General features: G+C 40.8%; 1 protein-coding gene across 13 annotated transcripts in view; it reads right to left on the bottom strand.

The window, feature by feature from the left end:
• Nucleotides 1–782: 782 nt before the first annotated feature.
• TCP11L2 (t-complex 11 like 2) overlaps nt 783–21,931 on the bottom strand; it is a 41,836-nt gene continuing 20,687 nt past the window's right edge. For 11 of the 13 annotated variants that reach the window (XM_021922856.2, XM_009181589.4, XM_009181588.4 and 8 more), the window contains 4 exons: nt 11,670–11,857; nt 11,283–11,464; nt 6,562–6,734; nt 783–1,308 (listed from right to left, as the gene is read on the bottom strand). In XM_021922856.2, coding sequence (XP_021778548.1) covers nt 1,064–1,308; nt 6,562–6,734; nt 11,283–11,464; nt 11,670–11,857 — 788 coding nt within the window. In that variant the 3' untranslated portion in view covers nt 783–1,063. Of the gene's footprint in view, nt 1,309–6,561; nt 6,735–11,282; nt 11,465–11,669; nt 11,858–21,931 lie in introns of those variants that run through there. The other 2 variants (XR_002515829.2, XR_002515830.2) reach the window with 1 other exon arrangement.

Below are 21,931 nucleotides of genomic sequence, written 5' to 3'. Positions count from 1 at the left end.
CTGTCTCAAAAAAAAAAAAAAAAAAAAAGCAAATGATAATGATCCTTAGAAGAACATCTTGGTCATAACACAGTAAAGCTTTCATCAGCACAAAAGACATCTGCTAGTTAAGTTATATGGGTAAGAAATCCAAAGTTTAACTGTTTCTTTTTCAGATATGAACTTCATGGAGAACGGGTATCATTGACTGCCTTTCTTCTTCTTACAAGTAAACCAAATGAGCCCTGCCTCACATAAAAATATTAAATTCTTATATAAACCTTATCAATGGCCTGAGAAATGCAAGGACATTCACTAAGAGATTTGTGCAAAAATTGTTTTTCTTGGAGAGCAGGATAAATTGTAAGAAGAAACAAACTTCTAGAATACTTTGAGAAGGGAGTTGCTTCTATTTTCACTAAACAAACAAGGGAGGTTTTATCTAAAGTTTGTATGTAGCATAAAAATGTACTTAATACATTCAAATTCTAAATAAATACTGACCATTGGTATTATAAAGTGTGATTTGGTACATTTGTGTAATTTGAGGACTTACTTTGTAAGTTTCTGTTAACACATTAATAAAATGTAATTGTACATTTCAAATACAATTATGTTTACTTCACATCATTTATTCAGAACATCAATTCCCTCAGTTATTCTCACAACCTTCAACCCTTTAAGGAGTTGTACCAAAATTAAAAATCATTAGGTTTGATAATGACAAGTGAGAAAAACAGCTCCTTATGGGTTGAATGTCATAAGCCAAATATAAATGGTTAAGAAAACATTTACAAGTATTATATAGGTAATATAGTTCATTACAAATTGTTTTCTGTTCATTACAAATGTCTGTTTTAAACTTGAAAATGATGCACAAATAGGGTCTATGTGATGTTTGTGTCTTCTGAGGGTCTATGTGATGTGTGTGTCTTCTGTAATGCTAATATTACCCATTACACAGATTTGGGCTAATACTGCACCACAGTACTGAGAATGTGCTGGATCTCTAATGCCATCAATGGAAGTGGACTGGATACCAAAGTGCTGGATTTCCAATCTCTCATCCAATGTCAGTTCTTCTTTAGTTAGTAGGAGGTGAAGCATCTACCTTCCCCATGGCTTCCTCATTGAAGAGCAGCTTTCGAAGTATATTTGCATAAAATGGTCCATACACTTGTTTGTTGAGATTCACAATGTTTGCATATTGACAGCCTAGGGCTTCTAGCTCCTGCTGAATGACAGCTAGGCCTCCTGGCATAGGAGGCATGCATTTTTGAGGGCTTGGAAGACAAAGTAGGCTTTTCATGTAAAGCTTAATTCGTTTATCTGAAGGAAAAAAGAAAGATACCTTTATCTGTCCATTATTAAAGTACGTACTTTTTAAAAACAAGAACAAGTAAGTGTAATAGGTTGACTGCAATAATGTTCCCAATTCTTTACCCCTCCCTGTACCCATCCCCTTTCTAAGGTAGCTTTGCAGCTCCTCCTATCAAAGGCTGGAGTGTTTTCCCCATCCTTTTTATCTGGTTGGCTCTGTGACTGACTTTGGCCAATACAGAATGCGGTGGAAATGCCAGAGTACCAGTTTCATGCCTTGGCCTCAAGAGGACACTCTTGTTCATGTCCACTCTCTACCTACTACGGCCATGAGAATAAGCCTGGGCTTGCTGGAGGATGAGAGATCAAGGAGAGGGAAACCCAGCTGTTCCATCTGAGGCTATCCTAGACCAGTGCATAGCCGACCAGCATTCAATCACCTGAGAAAGTCCAGCCAGGATCAGCAAAGCTGCCATCCTGAGCCACAGCTGATCCACAAATACATTAGTGAATTCAGCAAGACCAAAAGAGTCACCCGTTGCCTCACAGACTGGTGAGTAATAATAAATGCTTATTTTTTTTTAAGCTTAGGAGTTTTGTGGTATTTTGTTTTGCAGCAATAGCTGACTGATAAAAAATGCAGAGCCCTATTTGGGGGGAATCTTTTACAAAAGTTAATCCTAAATGTTCATGATTGTAATTACATACACTAAAGCTGAGTTTGTAAACTAGCATTGCCAGTCTGGCTCATGCAGTGTCTTTTTTAAAAACAGAAGCCATTTAAAATCAGAAGATTTCACATAGAAATCCACATTTCTGCTTTCTCTTGAAAAATCTAGAGATCTGGCAAACTTGGGGGCCCAAATTACCACACGGCAAGGGGGACCACACATGTAGGTTTCCTCAGGACAGTCAAAATTTACACCTGTTTGGCATAATTTTAAAAAGAGACTCTCAAAAGTACCCTGGTTGAACAATAAATTACATGGTGCCAGGCGTAGTGGCTCACACCTATAATCCCAGCACTTTGGGAGGCCAAAGTGGGAGGATCTATTGAGCCCAGGAGTTCGAGACCAGCCTGGGCAATAAAGTGAAACTTCGTCTCTACAAAAAAAAAATTAAAAATTAGCCAGGCATGGTGGTGCATGCCTATAGTCCCAGCTACTTAGGAGGCTGAGTTGAGAGGAATGCCTGAGCTCATGAGGCTGCAGTGAACTGTGATCATGCCACTGCACTCTAGCCTGGGCAACAGAGGGAGACTCTATCTCAAACATAATTAATTAATACTAAATAAGTTACAGGGCACTTCACACATGGCCAAGAATCAGGAGACACTAAGGAAGGGCCACCCCAACTAGCACACCATTGTGCCACCTTCCCCGCCCTTCCTGCATCACTGCCTCGAAGTATCTGAGTTTGACACGACTACACAAAAGCACAGAAATGCCTATGGAAATCAGGCTGCAATAGCATGGGACAACTATTAGTAACACTGGACAGAAAAGACCTGCTATAGCTCAGGCTGCTCCAAGGGCTTTCTCTGGCTTTGGGAGCAGAAACCTCACCAATAAGAAGGTTTACTAAGGAAAATATGCCACATTGAATATGGACAACTATGATACTACTGAAATTCCTATCACCCAAGAATGCTCACAAAGATCATACATTCCAGCTAGGTGTGACTTAGAACTTAAGTTTCCAATGTCCATGTCTTAGAATTCTTTCCTTTTACTAGAATGCCATGCCATGCCATCCCATCTCATCTCATCTCTGCCCAGAATCAAAGGCATCCTTCAATGTTGTGCCAAAAGTTACCTCCTTTCTGTGACTTTCCTTAGCATCTGTTACCAGACTATCATGACATATGATTGCCAGTTGAGAAGGTGTCTCTCTCCCTTCTTGGACAGTGGACTCTTTGAGTGTGAGGGTTATATCTTTTTTATCTTTATATTCTTGGTCTGGCATGTGACAGACACATTGTAAATGCTGACTGAACTTAAGTGAGAATGGACTGAAAAGGGTCTATAAAGATAAATAACAAACTGAAAACCATGGCAGCCAGGGGTAAATGGGGACGGAAGAAGGCAAACAAAGGTGACTTAAGCCTTATCTGTAACTTTGTTCTTTTTTTTATACAGACAGGGTCTCCATCTGTTGCCCAGGATAGTCTCAAACTCCTGGCCTCAAGTCATCCTCCTGCTTCGGCCTCCCAAAGTGCTGGGATCACAGGCATGAGCCACTGTGCCTGGCCTTTGTCTGTAATTTTTCTACAAGGAGAAATTATTCTGTATCACCTGTACAACTGAAATTACTTGTTAAAAATGTAGATGGCAGGCAGGGTGCGGTGGCTCATGCCTATAATCCCAGCACTTTGGGAGGCCATAGTGGGCAGATCATGAGGTCAAGAGTTTGAGACCAGCCTGGCCAATATGGTGAAACCCCATCTCTACTAAAAATACAAAAAATAGCTGGGCGTGGTGGCGTGTACCTGTAGTTCCAGCTACTCGGGAGGCTGGGGCAGAAGAATAGCTTAAACCCAGAAGGCAGAGGTTGCAGTGAGCCAAGATCACGCCACTGCACTCCAGCCTGGGCGACAGAGCAAGACTGCATCTCAGAAAAAGAAGTAGATGTAGGCATGCAAATAATTTACACAGCAGGTAATCCATAATTTTTACTTAGTATGTATTTGAAAGAAAAATCCCTTTCTAATATCTTCAAAAGGTTAAGAATTGTAATGGGAATTGGGGATTGTAATCCCTTCAGTAAATAAATAGCGCATCAATGAGAACAAAAGAAAGCACACTGTGGGTACCCTGAGCAGAGGAAAACCATGGCCAACACTGACGAAGCCCTTCTCATGTTCCAGGAATCTCTCTGTTTAATTTATTCCCACTCTTCTGCAGGCATACATTTAGAGTTAACTGTGTACTACTTTCCCTTTAGACTAGTTGCCTGACCCTCAGAGGCCCAGGTCTATATCATCACAGATACGATCCAAACACTTTCCCTTAAGAAGGTTTAAAGAACGAAACCCTTTCAAAATCGTTCTTAAGTCAGCAGGTGGTTCTGTCTCTCCTGCCTCGTTTGCAGATGAGTCCATTTTTCGGCAAAGGCTGAAGTGACAGGAGTGTTTGTCCAGTTAGGAGCAGCCACACGGAGTCCCTGCCAAAGGCGTGTCCTTGGCTTCCAGGGTCGAAGGAGAGACGCTCAAGTGAGTCACTTAAGTTGCTAGGGCAACAGTACTTTGAGATTTAAAATGCTTTCAATTTGCAAAAGGACAGGCAAGTTGGACTGCGGAAAGCTGGGTGGACAAAAGTTGCTTTACCAGATTCTAAGAGGCCCTCAGATTCCTTCTGATACTGCAAGCATTTCCCTTACCCAAAGAAAAGGCACAGAGTACACTCGGACACTCTGGCCACTCTGCCAGCAAGCAGCAGGGCTCCAGCTCTGACTGAAGTGCCAGTCAGAGCAGTGAGGAACATGAGCTCTGGAGTCAGACAGGCTGGGGAAGGATCCCTACTCCACCCCCAGCTCGTTATGGGACTTTGAGTGAAAGTTCCTTAACCTCTCCAAGTCTCCTATGCATTCACCCATTTCACAAATATTTATTAAATATATGTGTGGGTGCAGCATTGCACAAGAATATAGCAGTGAACAAACCTGCACACCATCCTCATGAGGACTGCACACTACTGGGGATTTGGCAGTTGGCTGCAGAGACTGCTGGACAGTGTCTCAATCCCCACGCTATCCCTCTTCCTCCTAGAACACCATCTCTCAGGTTTTACCTGTTCAGCTGGGACGGCATGTTCTGAGGACAGACACATGTCAGCATGTGAAGGTATACAGATAAGGGCTTGGTCACAGGTGATCATGGTCATACTCTGTTTGTTATTGTTATTAACTGTCCCCTCTCAGGAGCAGCCTCCCCAGCAGCCTACAATGTTGTATACACCGACACTGTTCCTTTCTGGGGGCAAAGTTGAAGCTCTGAACCACTGAAGTAGCCTGTGTGGCCTGGATCCCCAGCATTCTGTGTCCCCAGGGATAAGGATGAACAACACTATTTGAAAGTCTCAAATTAATAGTATCTTAGGGCAATGTTGTACTTTGAAAATCTGCAGATTAATCCTAGCAGGTTAGTACATTCGAATTCTACACTCTTCTACTTTTGGTTTTCATCCTCGAACCTCTGCAGTAGACAACTGCTTTGTACCACATAGCAGCTTCTCCCCTTCTTTATGGCCACAATATTCTGATTTTGTTTCGGGGTAACCATCTCCTCCCTACTCTCATCAGGTGTTACAGAGAAAACTGACTCCTCCTTAGCTCCAGGAGGTGAATACGTGTCTCAGGCTTAACTTTCTTCCCCTCAGGCCACCATGACCAATTCAAGAACGGGACATGAACTATAGTCAGGCTAACTGGAGCCACTGAGACTCAAAGATGGGGTCACTGTTTGAGCTAACAGGGAGGCAGATTCTTTGTTTTTCACTTAAATATGGAAGGTTGTAGGCTGGAGCTAAAACCATCTTGCTGTTATGAGAAAAGTCTGCCTGTGAAGGCAGCCGGCCCAGGAGAAGGTAGTGTTGAGAGTTGGAGGCAGGAAAACTAGTGCCAGTGACAGCTGGAACTCTCATTAGGCTGTACCAGAAGCCAGCCCTACCCCTGGTCTTTTCAGTTAGATGAGAAAATAAATGCTCATTTTGTTTAAGCTAGTTTAGAAGTTTAGATTCTTGTCACAGGTAACTGAAAAGTCCTAACTGATACATTATCCATTTTCCCAACTCACCAACACAGCTTGACTTTGAGACAATTTCCTGGCCTACCATTACAAAAAGCCTGCACACTATGTCTCCTGGATCCACGCGTTTTCAGTCTTTGTCTCTTTAAGCCTGACCAAGTTCCTTCAGAGCTGCTCACAGCAGAACTGATATCTACTATCTGTGAACATACTGCCAGCTGGTTTGAATTACTGCATTGATCTAGGATTTTAACATTACTCCAGCACTCTGTTATTCTCGTCATAAAATCTATTGGCTGAATAGATAATAGGTCCTGAAACATCCCCCCACTCCACGACACACAGAAGCAGCAATGAGTCCCAGGCCCTTGAAAACATTATTTCTTGACATTTTCAATACTTACCCTCCAAAAGCGGGTAATGTGTTTAAGACAAAAATTTGACTGACTTAATAATTAGTCAAAATCAGCAAGTTAAAGCAAATTGGAATTGAAGCAGAAATCAATAAAAGGACTCACCAATCAAGGACCAGATAGGATTGTCCTCCTCTTCAATGCTTGAAAATTGACCTATAAGATTAGCTTGAATCTCAGCACTGAAAGTGGGTAAACCTCTCTCCATCAGGGTCTTGTTAACCTCAGCACAAGTCTGAACACCAATAGAATTCAGGACTTCCTTCAAGTTAAAGGTCCTGTGAAACATAAAATGAAATTCCACCAGGGAAAGTTTTTGTTCATCAAGTTATTATTTTGAATATACAGACTTGTTTTAGATGCCTATCAGTCTTCTCTTATACAGACAATAATAACCTCTATTAGAATGAACTTATAAAATAGTAACTCCTCCCAACCACCAACCTTCTTATGTAGCAGATTTTTAAATGCTTAAAATCATTAAATTGTGTAGCAGTGTTTAAGTAGAAAAGCATAAGCAGAAAAATATGGTCCCCAAAAATGCACCTGCAACTCCATTTATATTACACGACTATCAGAAAGGGACAGAAAACACCAATTTGCTTCTTAAAATAAACTTGTTGGTTTGAGGGGATTCATTCACACATTTTAAAAAATGCACTTGGTAAATGAAGTAGACTGAATTCATTTGTCTATGCCTAAGCAGTAAATCTGTAACACCAATCAAAAACAACAAATAAAGATATTCAGTGGTCAAATACCTAAAACTCTTGGCTGATCATGACCAAAGATAATAAGCTCCTTCCCATTATTCAAGTAACTGATAAATAATCTCCAATATATAGAGTCCAGAAAGTTGTAAAGGTAATTAAAGAGTGAGTTATTTAGTAGGTAAGGAAAAACAGGTAATTAGAAAAGTCATTTGTTGGGTCCATACTATTAGGGAAAGATGACTGAAAATTCTATCTCACTATCCAGAAAGGGTCCTTAAGATAACTCTGCAAAATGGCAATTAAAGGATGAGAGAAGGGCTCAATGATAGGAAGCAGTATAATGGAGTGAGTTGGAACATAAGCTATGGTATCATGTGGAGCTGGGTTCAAATCCTGGCTCTACCACTGAACTTCTATGTGTCTAATATTTAGCTCTTAGCAGATTATCAGGCACATGGAAGAAGGAAAAGAGAAAAATAGGTTATCGTGTTGATCATCATTAACAGCAATAAGAAATGAGTTCTTGGTGTTCTGCCTTACTGGAATTTGTTATAAGCCCACATTGGACCTGATGTTGGAATTCTGTAACCCAAGGATAGACTGATTGTAATAAAATTATTACCTTCTGACTTTTTATCCACTACAATGTACTGCCCTAGTTTTTTCTTGCTTTTAATCAGTGAGTTCTTAGGCTAAAGGGAAACTGGCTAGCCATATGCAGAAAATTGATACTGGACCCCTTCCTTTCACCAGATACAAAAATCAACTCAAGATGGATTAAAGACTTAACTATAAGACCTTTAAAAACCCTAAAGGAAGACCCAGGAAATACCATTATGGACATAGGCCTTGGCAAACATTTCATGATGAATTATTCAAAAGCAAATGCAACCAAAACAAAAATAAACAAGTAGGACCTAATTAAACTAAAGAGCTTATGCACAGCAAAAGAAACTATCAAGAGAGTAAACAGCCTACAGAATGGGAGAAAATATATGCAAACTATGCATTTAACAAAGGTCTAATATCTAGAATCTAAAGGAACTTACAACCAGCAAAAAACAACCTCATTAAAAAATGGGCAAAGGACATGAACAGATACTTCTCAAAAGAAGACTCACATGTAGCCAACAAGCATCTGAAGAAATGCTCAACATTACTAACCATTAGAGAAATGCAAATCAAAACCACAGTGAGATACCATCTCATACCAGTCTGAATGGCTATTTTTTCTTCTTTTTTGAGATGGAGTCTCACTCCATTGCCCAGGCTGGAGTGTAGTGACGCAATCTCAGCTCACTGCAACCTCCACCTCCCAGGTTCAAGTGATTCTCCTGCCTCAGCTTCCTGAGTAGCTGGAACTACAGGCATGCGCCACCACGCTTGGCTAATTATTTTTTGTAGAGACAGCGTTTTGCCATCTTGGGCAGGCTAGTCTTGAACTCCTGACGTCAAGTGATCCACCTGCCTCGGCCTGCTAGAATGCTGGGATAACAGGTGTGAGACAACGTGCCCAGCCTGAATGGCTATTATTAAAAAGTCAGAAAATAACAGATTCTGGCAAGGTTGTAGAGAAAAGAGAGCGCTTATACACTTCTGGTGGGAATGTAAATTGGTTCAGCCACTGTGGAAAGCAGTTTGGAGATTTCTAAAATAACTTAAAACAGAACTACCATTCAATTCAGCAATCCCATTACTGGGTTTATTCCCAAAGGAACAGAAATCACTCTATCAAAAAGACACATGTACTCATATGTTCATTGCAGCACTATTCACAACAGCAAAGACATGGAATCAACCTAGATGCCCATCAGTGGTGGACTGGATAAAGAAAATATGGTATATACACCATGGAATACTATACAGCTGTAAAAAGAATAAGATAACATTCTTTGCAGCAACATGGGCAAAACTGGAAACCATCATCCCAAGTGAATCATCAGAAACAAAACCAAATACCACATGTTCTTGCTTATAAGCGGGAGCTAAATACTGAGTAAACATGGACACAAAGGGGAACAACAGATACTGGGTCCTACACCTAAAAGGTGGAGGTCTGGAGGAAGGTGAGGGTTGAAAAACTAACTATGCTCACTACCTGGGTGATGAAATCACTGGCACACCAAACCCCAGTGACCCTCAACTTACCCATGTAAAAAACCTGTACATGTGTCCCTAAACCTAAAAGTTGAAAAAGGGAAAAAAATTAAAAATCAACCAATCAATAAATCCTTTCAGCTCTTCAAAAAAAGTTGTCTTAGCATAAGCCATGCCTTCCACTCATAATGAAGAGGGAAAACTGTTTCTAGTTTTCAAGATGCGTCATCAAACCAAATATAAACGACATGTTGGTCTACTATTTAGTACTGTCCCTTTTTTTATACTATGAATGCTATTGCCCCGTCCATAATGAGGATAATTGAGAATTGATTGTATTCATTTCCTAACACCAGGGAAAAAATTAAACAATAAAACAACCAGATACAATTATAAAGATGATGATTTAATGGCTAGTTAAGCTAGCATTCATTGAGTACATATTATGTGCCACACACCTGTACATGAATCATCTTAAGTTCTCACGACTCCAAGGTAGATATTAATACAATTATTATTCCCTTCTTACAAGTGAGAAAGTCAGGCTCATAGTAATTTGAGAACTTATTCAAGTGTTCATAGTAAGTCAATAGCAGAGCTGGGATTTAAACCCTGGTATGTCTGACCCAAAAGCCTGTCTTCTTAGTAACCACCTTCTGTATACTTTATATTAACATTTCAGCAGCACTGGGTGTTCTCTAAAGGCTTAATAAAAGTTTCTGGAAAGTAATGATTACCCGTGCAGGGAAATGGTAAGATAAGACCAACTGCAAAATCAGAGGTTTCCTTTCATTATAGGTCTTGGGTCCTGGAATATTAATAAGCATCAGAATCAGGAGAAAGGTCAGATCAGGGCTCAGTCCTTGGTCTGCCCTTTTCTATCTGTGCAGCCCAAGGCAAATTCTACTCTATCTCTAAGCTTCAGTTCAAAATGAGAAGTTGGATTCTATAACTACTTGTGCTCCTTTTGGCTCTTAATAGTCTAGGATTTCATCAAGTAATTTACATGCTCTCTGAATAATAGGTGGGAGGATGAGAAGACAGGTGCATCTTCCTTCAATTACAGGAATAAAGAGGACATGCCTCTGAAGACACCTGAAAGGGAACCAGCAGGAGAAGCTGACCCATAAGAGACTCACAGAACCATCTGGCCATTCACCAAGACTAAGAATTTTCTGACTTGGATAGGAATTCCTACTGGATGATGTAAATGCAAAATCTAAATGGGATTCCAGCATTCATGAAGGTATAATACTGGAGATAAATGTAGCAAAAACCAAAATCTTCACTGGACTTGTATCACATCTCTGAAGGGCAGAATTGTCAGCACTCCTGAAGACTTCGTAGCAAGGTGGATTTGTGAAGTCAGTAAACAATTCACTGCAGAAAAATGATGATGTCAGAACAAGCAATAGCACAATTCTAGGGAGGCCGAGGTGGGTGGATCATGAGGTCAAGAGATCGAGCCCATCCTGGCCAACATGGTGAAACCCTGTCTCTACTAAAAATACAAAAATTCGCCAGGTGTGGCGGTGCATGTCTGTAGTCCCAGCTACTCGGGAGGCTGAGGCAGGAGAATCGCTCAAACCCGGGACACAGAGGTTGCAGTGAGCCCAGGCTGCGCCACTGTACTCCAGCCTGGTAACAGAGCGAGACTCTTTTTTTTTTCAAAAACAATTTGCACAATTCTAAACACTGAGCTTGGCAGATTTCTGTGTTTCGCTTGTTTTTCTTCCAAAGCACTGTCAAAGAAAAGCTGTTGTACAAATTCATTGTCAGTGGAAATACTACACTCACCCTGGCACTTGTCATGGAAAACATCTCTCCCTTCCTATGAGAGGACATCTAAGCCTTCAGAGAGATTAAAGGAAATTCTAGAAAAAGAAAGTGTAAGATAAGCTTCTCTAAAGCACAGTCCTGAATCTCACATCCAGATGTCCAAGGTCATTCTTGTTCTCTGAGACGCATGCAGAGCCTTAATACAAGAGGGAGCAGATGCAAAAATCTGGAACTTACTCTTTGTTCATGCCTTCGAGTAGAACAGCTGAAATCCTTTTTAACCTGTTTGCAAGCTCAGGCAGGCCTCCTGTAATAGCACCCACCATGTTGTTGGTAATTAGGGACAGGCAGGCAATAATTTTCAATTGATTCAGCTTTTCTGTCAGTTCCTGAAGACGTGCTCCATCTGTCATAAGTGTCTAACATATTTATTTAAAATATAAAAATAGAAAGGGTAGCTCAATAGCATGAAAATACAAAATAGGCAATGTCATTTCCAAATTCCCATTTTTATCTGATTTTTGCAAAATCATTAAACCACATGAAACACAGACCAGATGATTCAAAGTTAGAACTTAAGAATTAAAATACTGGGAAATTTGGGGGAAGAACAAAATCACTCACCTCTGGTAATTCTTTTTTCTGATAATCCCACTGTAACAGTTTCAAGTAACTATTATTTAGCACCAAAGTAGGGCTCAGGCTTGGCTTGGAGGTATTTTCGGCCCCAGGAGTTAAAGCACTCTCAGAAAGAGAAAACAATTCTTCATTTACAGATTCTTTTATCCATTCTGTAGTCTGATCAAGAGCACCTAAGAGTGAAAAGGCCACATATTTGTTCTACAGCTGATTGATCCCTTCACTGGTGTATTCCACTTGACAGATGCTGTGTTGGGTGCTGGGCATAAATGAAAAGACACAGCTATGCCCTTCAAGGAGTTTATAACCCAGATGGAAAGACAGATCTGTAAACTAACAACTATAACATAGTACAATGAATGCTAGTAATTGTGGGAGAAGAGGCTGTCCAGGAAATAATCTAAGAGGAAGAGCTCTGTAAGTGCTCTGGAAAAGACAGCATATGGCATATTCTAGATGCCACATTCTGGATGCCACAAACAAATCTGTATTGCTGGTCCATAAAGAACTAGGGGTAAGAGGGTTGTAGCAGATGGCATTGGATGGGTGGTTAGAAGCCAGCCTTGAGTTTGTGCAGAGAAGGTATTTAGAGTAAAGTCATTAATTTTCACACATTTTTGGTAAAAGGTGAAAGATTTATACAATCTGAAGAGAAAACAGAGTATAATTATTACACATTTTTGGGTCTTAGACTGCCTTAAATATCTAATTAGAGATACGCCTTTCCCAAGGTGAATGTGCACACTCACATGCACATGTCCACAAACAATTGTCATTCTCTCTTATCAGATTCATAGTCCCCAGGTTACAAACACCAGCGACGGGAATGGGGAGTTTTGGATAATATTATTTTCTTTCTTTCTTTTTTTTTTTCAGATGGGGTCTTGCTCTGTCACTCAGGCTGGAGTGCAGTGGCGTGATCTCAGCTCACTGCAACCTCCACCTCCCAGGTTCAAGCGATTCTCCTGCCTCAGCCTCCTGAGTAGCTGGAACTATAGGTGTGCGCCACCACATCCAGATAATTTTTGTATTTTTAGTAGAGATGGGGTTTCACCATGCTGGCCAGGATGGTCTTGATCTCCTGACCTCATGATCCACCCACCTCGGCCTCCCAAAGTGTTGGGATTACAGGCGTGAGCCACTGCACCCGGATGAATATTATTATTTTCAACATGGAACCCATATGATCACATATGTATATTAGAAAAATTGCTTGGAGAGAAAGTCTGAATTAGTGGAGGGAGAGTAAATTGTTGCAGTGGTTCAGACAAGAGAGTGAATGGATAAGGCAGTGGAAGTGAGGGGTAAGGAGGAGAAAATTGACAAATATTTAGGGGGAGCACCCACAGGTCTTGGTGACCACTTACATGTAGAGAGTAGGAAAGGAGTATTATAGGATGACTCCCAGATTTGTACCTTGGACACCTGAATGAATGCTTGTGCCATCTACCAAGATACAGAATATAGGCCAAAGAGGTTCTGAAATAAATCTTTCCCATAACCTTTCTAAGGCCACCACCAATCTCCTGGTTGTCAAATCCAACAAACATGTCCTTCCTATTTTTTTTAAACACCTCTGTAATACAGACATCTCTTAGTACAGCCCTCCAGAAACTCTTTCCTTGGCTTTTCTAATACCACTCTTCCTTAGTTTCCCCTAGCTGTGCTTCTGCATTTCATACCTGGGTTGAGAAGACAGGATGAGAAGATAGGTACATCTCCCTTCAATTACAGGAAAATGTTCCTCTGCCTGTTCCTTAAATGGTGATGCTTCCAAGCACTCTACCCAATCCCCATTGATTTGGTACTCTTCAATCTCACTAGACCATCTTACTCGTTTCTGTGGTTTCTATTTCCACCCATACCCCATAAGGCTCCCAAATCTGTATCTCCAGCCCTCACTTCTCTCCTGAGCTTTTGATTTCCTCATTTGTAGAATGAGCAAGTGGGAGGAAAGTCACTAAATATGAAGTTGAGCAGAGATGCCCAGTATAGTACACTGCTACATAGTGTTTCCATCATCCAGATATAACAGGTACTTTATACCTGTTATATGTACCATCCTGAGATTCTTTAATGTCAAGACTATAGACAATAGTAAGATAATTTGGAAGTGAAGAGTTTTTAGTATTTGTTTTCCTTTACTTTTTATAATTATTATTATTTTGTTTTTTCACACATATAAATATGTTTATATTTACAGACATAATAAATTCGTACACGAAAATGTTCAGTTCTTAAGTGTTCAGTTTGGTGAGTTTTGACTATTCTATGTACCTGTGCAACTACCACCTAAAACAAAATATAGACGATATCCATTACCCCAGAAAGTTCTCTCGTCTCCCTTTCCAGTCAATGTGCACCTCACTCAGCTACTTTTAACTCCTAACTGCATGAATTAGTTTGCCTTCTAGAAATTCATATAAATGGAATCATAAAGTACCTAGCATAGTGTTTCTGACATTTATCCACATTGTCTTATATATCACAGTTCATTCCTTTTTAGGGCTTTAAAAATAACTTTTAAATTTTGAAATAGCTTAAACTATTTCAAAATAAAAGACTTAAAAAGTTGTGAAAATAGTACAGACAGTTCCTGTATACCCTTCACCCAGCTGCCCCCAAGGACAGCATCTTAAATAACTACAGTATATTGTCAAAATCAGGAAACTGACATGGGTACAATACCATTAACTTATATTGATTTTACCAGTTTTTAAATGCATTCTTTATGTGTGTAGTTCTAAGAAATTTTATTACATATGTGGATTCCTGTAACCATCAGGATACTCAACTATTTCATCACTGTAAAATATCTCCTCATGTTACCTCCCAGTAGTCACACTCTCACCTCAACCCTAACTTCTGGTAACCAATGATCACCATAACTATGTCACTTCAAGAATGTTATGTAAATAGAATCATACAATATGTAGCTGTTATGGACTGTTTGTGTCCACCTGCCACCCAGATTCCTATCATGAAGCCCTAACTTCCACTGTGATGACATTTGGAGATGGAGAATTTGGGAGGTAATTAGGGTTAGATGAGGTCATGAGGGTTGATACCCTTAAAAGAGGAGACTCTCTTTCCATCCGCACACACTGAGAAATAGGCATGTCTATAGTGCCAGGAGGAAAGCCCTCATCAGGAACCAAATCAGCTGGCACTTTCATTTTGGACTTTCAGCCTTGAGAACTATGAAAAATAAACTAATATTGTTGAAGCTACCCAGTCTGTGGTACTTTGTTATGGCAGCCTGAGCAGACCAGTAAAATGACCCTTTGAGATTGGCTTTGTTTTCTAAGCATCCATCCAAGTTGTATGTATCTATAGTTCATTCCTCTTTATTACTGAGTAGTATTCTATTGTATGGATATACCACAGTTTGTTTATCCATTTACCAGTGGAGAGTCATTTTGGTTGCTTCAGTTTGGGGTTTTACAAATAAAGCTGATATGAATATTTATGTACAGGTTTCTGTGTGAATGTAAGTTTACAATTCTTGGGGATAAAGACTCAGTATTGCAATTACTAGGTTGTAAGTGTGTTTAATAAGAAATTGCCTAATGATTTCCCAGAGTTTTACCTTTGTTTTTAATATAATATATTTAATTGTAAATTTATATAATTTAATTTTTAGTAATGGGTATGTTTACTAGCTCATAAAATTCCTTCAAATACAGCAAATGGCTCCCAAGTCTGTACCAACCACTTCCAGCCTACCACTGACAGTGTCCATTTCTAAAATTAATTATGTCAAACAGAGCCCAGTATAATTGGGCAGACAAGTCTTTTACATTTATTCCTTGAAACAGATTTGACAAGAACACAAACAAAAGTTGCAGTGCAAAGAGACTCATCAGCAACAGTCTTTTCCGCAACAGGATTTAGAAAGCAAGACAGAGAATGAAGAAGCAGCTTGACTGGGGAGTCAGCTTTGCATTGCAGATGAATGAATCTCAGCTTAGGGCAACCTATGCATTGCAGATGAATGAATCTCAACTTAGAGCAACCTAATATCAAAGCAATCAACATGTGACTAAGAACTTGTGCTAGGCTCCCGCCCGTGCAGTAGTTGGGAACGCGGGACTGAGCCACGCAGTCTCAACTTCGGTGTATGCTTTGGGCGGGTTACCTAACGTCTCCTCAGTTTCCTCTGTCTGTGAACTGGGGATAATAGTATTCCTCCTGAAGCTGTGGTAAAGATTTAACAAACTAGTACATACAAAACACTTGGAACCATTTCTGGCACAAAGGAAATGCCCCTAAGTTTTAGCAATTGTTACATTAGCTCATTTAACTCTGTAAACAACCTTTAAGGAGGGGGATTATTGTCTCTAGAGGGCTGGTCAGGTTCTCTGCCTGATACAAGGACAGCTGCCTTATTAATGAAGTTGCCTCAGACACAGTGATCACCGTGGAATAAGAGTGAGTAGGCTAAGCAGTGGGTTGGTTAAAACGAGCTTTTTTGGGAACTTGACTTTTTCTGTGTATGTAAACACCAGTTAGTGTGCTAGCATGAGGGAGCAGAATCTAGGCAGGTCCCCTTAAAGAAAAGCCAATGCTTTAAAGGAGATGTTATCTAGAAAACATGCAGACACTGAAAATCTAGTTTATGCACTATGATCCCCGGTATTTGGCAAGGGTTATTCCAGAAGGCAAGATGGGAGAGGGAGAAGGAAGCAGTGAGGAAGGAAGAAATCACTGAACTTTAGTGTCATACTTAATCTGACCTTAAAGACTATGACCTTAAAGACAATGTCCAGTTCAATTGTCCTTCCACTTTAGACAAGTTTATCAAGTTCAGTTCTTCTGGATAAAAAATATGTATCACTGGAAATGAGGTTTTTTACTTGAATTCATTTCATTTTTAAGCATATGGCACTTAAATATTACTATAATATAGGTTATCAGGTGCCTAATAGTTATTATTAGCACAGTTCCCTTGATATTAACAGTTTCTATGACAAACAACTCACACAGAGTTGCTCCAAAAGGTGCCTCTGCAAGGGCTTGCTTCTGCAAGTGGCAATGGCTCCCTCTAGACAATGGAAAGAAGGCAAGAGGAAGAAAGCACCCACCATCAGCCATAACTAGCTGAAATGAGACTGATTCCAAATACAAAACAACCCCCAAGTGCTCAACAGCCACCGGACTTCCTTGCTTATTGAAGCCCAAATTTTCCTGGAGCATGAGATGGTTCCTTGGGTCATCATGAAATGGATTCATTCTGATTCTTTATTTAGGGTGTCTCAACCTCGGCACTATTGACATTTTGAACTGGATAATTCTCCATTGTTGGGTGCTGTCCTGTTCACTATACAATGTTTAGCAGCATCCCTAAGCTCTACCTACTAGATGCCCTTCCTTAGCCTCCCACCCTGCCCTGTCAGGATGGGACAGCCAAGTGTCTCCAGACATGGCTAAATATTGTGGGGCGGGGGCAGCGGCAAAATCACCCCTGAGAGAACCATGTTGAGAACCATGGTCTTAGATGACAAATAGTATTTACTTTCGCTCATAAGTAGTTCTTCTAACTTTGAATAAAATGTCTCTTACATCATGAACTAAATGAAATTTGACATGCCAAGGCTATTCCAGGAGGCTGAAAGTTTGGAGGCAGTAATTCTCTACTGGGCCTGTCTGCCTTAGGGCAAAATTCACTTTATTTTGCTTTAGACCCAGTTCTAAGGTTTCCCACTAGAAACAAATTGCTTTTTATACCACAGTTCTTTTAAAATTATGTATTTGGTAGAATTTATAAGATGACAATTGCCAAGAAATACAGCCTGAATACAGGTGCAGATTAGAGAGGGAGAGGGAGAGAGAGAGTGAGAGTGAGAGAGAGCAAGAGCGAAAGAAATAGACTGAAATTCTTCCTGGGACCCAGCACTTGAGTAGGGATAATTTATGAGTAGTTCTGTTTGCCACACTAAAGCAACACCACCCCCAGAATTTTGCAACTCTTGTTTCTCCTCAGTTGGCAAATGTTGTTTTTGGTTTGCTGGTTCTGTTTTATAAAGATGGAAAAGACTTGCAGTCTTTCATTTAAGACATCCAACTGAGAAAGCACGAGTGGAAATCATCATCGTGAATATAATTACAATGTGGCAGTAATAAGCACTTATACTGCAAGTTTAATCATTTACAGCTGACACATTTAAGAGCCCATTTAGTTACCTTGAACAAAAGCAACAGTGTGGCATAGTGGTTCTCAATCCTGGCTGACTTTAGAATCACCTGGGGAGCTTTAAAACGAAAAAACTGTTCATGGGCACAGCTCCTGGAGACTTTGATTTATTCTGTCTGAGGCAGGGCTCAGGCCTCTGTGTTTAAATGCCCCAGATGATTCTAATTTGTAGTCTGACTTGAGAACGACTGGTAAAGCAGAAGGAGCATGCGTTTAGAGAGAAACGCTGGCTCTTCTCTCAGGGATCTGCAGAGACTTCACTCTCACAGGCTGGCATGGTGACTCTTCTCTGTGGCTCCAAAGGAAGGTCAGCCTCATGAGGCACCTGCAACCTCGGCTTTTCCTGGGGACAGGATTAAGAGTTTTTCCACTCGTTCGTTTATTCGACGAAAACTACTGGGTACCTACTTAGTCCCAGGTATTGTACCAAGTACTAGGGATTTAAAGGTAAATAAGCACAGTCCCTGCACTCAAGAAGTTCCTAGTCTGGTAAGAGGGAGAGACAGACACCAGAATAAGCAATGGTATTACAGGTGCTTCTACCCCAATTTTCAGTTGGAAAAATGTAGTTTCCTTATCCACGACATCTCTTTTTTGCCTGGCAACATCTCACTTTCCCTTCTTTTGGTGCTGGTTTTCTCTGAGAAACCATTTCCTCTGGTTCTATGTTTTCTTTTGTGAGTCTCAATTCAGAGGCCCTATCTTCCCGACCAGGGGCTGGCCGAGCAGAGTCACGTGCCCAGCAGAGCCGACTCCTTCCCGGGATCTGAGTGGTGACAGTGTTCAAGAATGGCCCATGTTTATAGCCCACATCAACCATCGTGACAAGGGAGACTTGCTATCCCTTGGTTATTCTTATCCAGATTTGTGACATTCTTCTGATTTCTGACATTTTGGCTTTTCCTTTGATTCTGTGAACTTCCTCCATCCTTCTATTCACTTCCCTTTGGCTAAGTCAGCTACAGTTGGTTTCTGTTGCTTGCAATACAACTCAGTTGTATTACAATATAACACAAAACTGAAAAATTCAAAGAAGGCTGAAAAAGTAGCAGCTTGGTTTAATCTGGACTTGGATTTGGGAGACCTGGTTTCCAGTCCTAGCTCCACTGTTTTTTCTGTTTTTGTTTCTGATTTTTTTTTTTTTTTTTTGAGACAGACACTCGCTCTGTTGCCCAGGCTGGAGTGCAGTAGTGCAATCTCGGCTCGCTCTAGCCTCTGCCTCCCAGGTTCAAGTGATTCTCCTGCCTCAGTCTCTCAGTAGCTGGGATCACAGGCACACGCCACCACACCTGGCTCATTTTTGTATTTTTAGTAGAGACGGGGTTTCACCATGTTGTCCAGGATAGTCTCGATCCCCTGAACTCATGATCTGCCCACCTTGGCCTCTCAAAGTGCTGGGATTACAGGTGTGAGCCACTGCACCCAGCCTCCACTGTTTAATTAGCTGAATGACTGAGTCTAAGGAGGTTGTCACTGAGCATGTTTGCTCTTCTTTAAAATGTTCCATAAATATTTCTTGAATGCCTCATGTGACAGATGAAGGGAATCACAATAGAGTTTCATATATTCTGAAAGAGATATTTATGTCCCGCAGAATTTTTTTAAAGAATAATATGAAATAAAGTTCATGAAAACATTTGATCAGATATAAGATATTGTCTAAAAAAAGCCTTTCTTTCTGGGTATCTTCAAAATTACTTATGGCCCCCACCCAGGGATCATCTCTTGCTCTTTTCACAGATAATTTACATGTTGGATCTAATGTTATCTTGTTGCTGCTTACTTAGTACAAATAATCATTTCTAAGGTTTTCCTGCCTATATTTAAAATAGGCAATTACATAAAATCTCCTCTTAGGCAAAAGAAAATATTTTCCTGGAGCCAATTCAGAAATCTAGAGTACTTCTCTGTATTAATTTTCTAATAATTCTTATATAATCATGTGTACACAAAAATCCAACACTTTTGTCCTTCTGTATGATACTATGAGGCTCTTATTTTGATATTAGGGCACAGGGGCCGACTTTTGGCAGAGTGACTTGGGGACATAATTAACAGCTGACATACACTCTGCTTCTGGGACTCTTGATTTCTCTTGCTAAGCAATAATGACCTATATGCAAAGCTGGGTTTGCTCTATTCTTAAATCTCTGAATATATCCGAGTCAACAGAAAAGTTGCAAATGGATTACAGGTCACTAAGCCTGGGTTTTAAAAAGAGAAGCAAGCCAGGTGCAGTGGCTCATGCCTGTAATCCCAGCAACTTGAGAGGCAGGAAGAAGCCAGTAGTTAAGAGACCAGCTTGAGCAACACAGCGAGACCCCTGTCTCTACAAAAAATGTTTTAAAAATTAGCCAGGTGTGGTGGCACATGCCTATAGTCCTAGCTACTTGGGAAGCTGAGACGGGAGAATCCCCTGAGTCCAAGAATTAGAGGCTAGAGTAAGTTATGATCATGCCACTGTACCCCAGCCTGGGCAATAGAGTGAGACTCTGTCTCTTAAAGACAAACAAAAAACCAAACGAACAAAAAACAGAAAAAAAAGACGCAAATAATTTGAGATGAACTAAATCATAATTCACCCTATTAGGGAATTTGCTCAAGATTCCAAGCTATCTTGGTTAAAGATATGCGTGCATTTGCACATGTGTTTACATACACAGGTACACAAATGAAACCAACCACTAAGTCTCAGGAAAATGCTGCTGTGGACAGTTGCCACAGTTCAGGTTTCAGATCCAGGTTCGACATAGCATTCTACTTCACTTTACTCCCTCCCCTTTGAAGCTAAAACAACATAGCCCTTGGAGTCATAGAGTTTTGGTTGTAGAACAAAACTTAGAAGTTATCTGACTAGATAACTGGCTATCCAGATGACTAAATCATCTGCCAGATGATGTGAGAGATCCCTCTGCAATATCCCCCACAGCTGATAGCTTGTTTGAAGAGACAGGGTTTCACAGTATCTAAATGCACACGCTTTGAGTCAGAGACACACCTGGGTTACCCAGGCTCTACCCCTTACTAGTAGTCATCTAGGCTAAGTACCTTAACCTCACTTCCCTCAGTTGTAATTAAGGGGTGATAACAGTACCAACCTCATAGGGCTAGTGTGATGCTTGAATAGACTACTTAAGCGGTACAGTAAGGACTTAGCATGTAGTAAGTGCTCATACAAAATGTTAGCTAGCACTGACTACTGCTGTAATAGGCCCATTCCAAAGTTAAAACAGCTCCAACTATCAGAAAGGTCAAAACCAGCTGTCTGCTTCCTCCCTCTCATGAATCCTAGTCTGCCCTACAGAATTTCACCAGTCTCTGAGTCACTGTCAACAGAGAGGGTGGGTGGGGCCATGGCCCACCTGAGTCTCCTTGTTACCAAGCAGAACATGCCCAGCTTCCTCGACGGTTCCTCATGTGGCCTCCATGATCAATGTGTTCTCCTCTGGACGTGCTCCTGCCTGCCAGGGCCCCTTTAAACGTGGCACCTGTTTTGTCTTTTTTATATAAGGCCATTGTGTTGATTATTTGGGCAGAAACCACCTAACTCAGCCTTAAATAGTGGTTAATTAAACCCCAGAGGCTTGTGTCAAAAGTTTGCCAAGAGCAGTTAGCCAGCTTCTTGCCAGCTGTGCAACCTCTAGCATCTCAGTTTCCTTGCCTGTAAGATAAAGGGAATAACAGTACCTACTTCACTGGGTAACTGGTAATTGTGAAGATTCCATGAGCTAAGATTTCTTCTACTCCTATTCTTCCCTGATCCCCCTCCAGTCTGGTTTTTGTTTGTTTGTTTGTTTTTGAGACAGAGTTTCACTTAGCTGCCCAGACTGGAGTGCAGTGACGCGATCTTGGCTCACTGCAACCACCAACTCCCAGGTTCAAGCGATTCTCCCGTCTCAGCCTCCTGAGTAGCTGGGATTACAGGCACCCGCCATCATGCCCGGCTAATTTTTATATTTTAGTAGAGAAGGGGTTTCACCATGTTGGCCAGGCTGGTCTTGAACTCCGGACCTCAGGTGATCCGCCCGCCTCGGCTCCCAAAGTGCTAGGATTA

Source organism: Papio anubis, chromosome 9 (genome assembly GCF_008728515.1).
Source record: "Papio anubis isolate 15944 chromosome 9, Panubis1.0, whole genome shotgun sequence".
NCBI lineage: Eukaryota > Metazoa > Chordata > Mammalia > Primates > Cercopithecidae > Papio > Papio anubis.
This window is presented reverse-complemented; position numbering and strand designations above follow the sequence as displayed.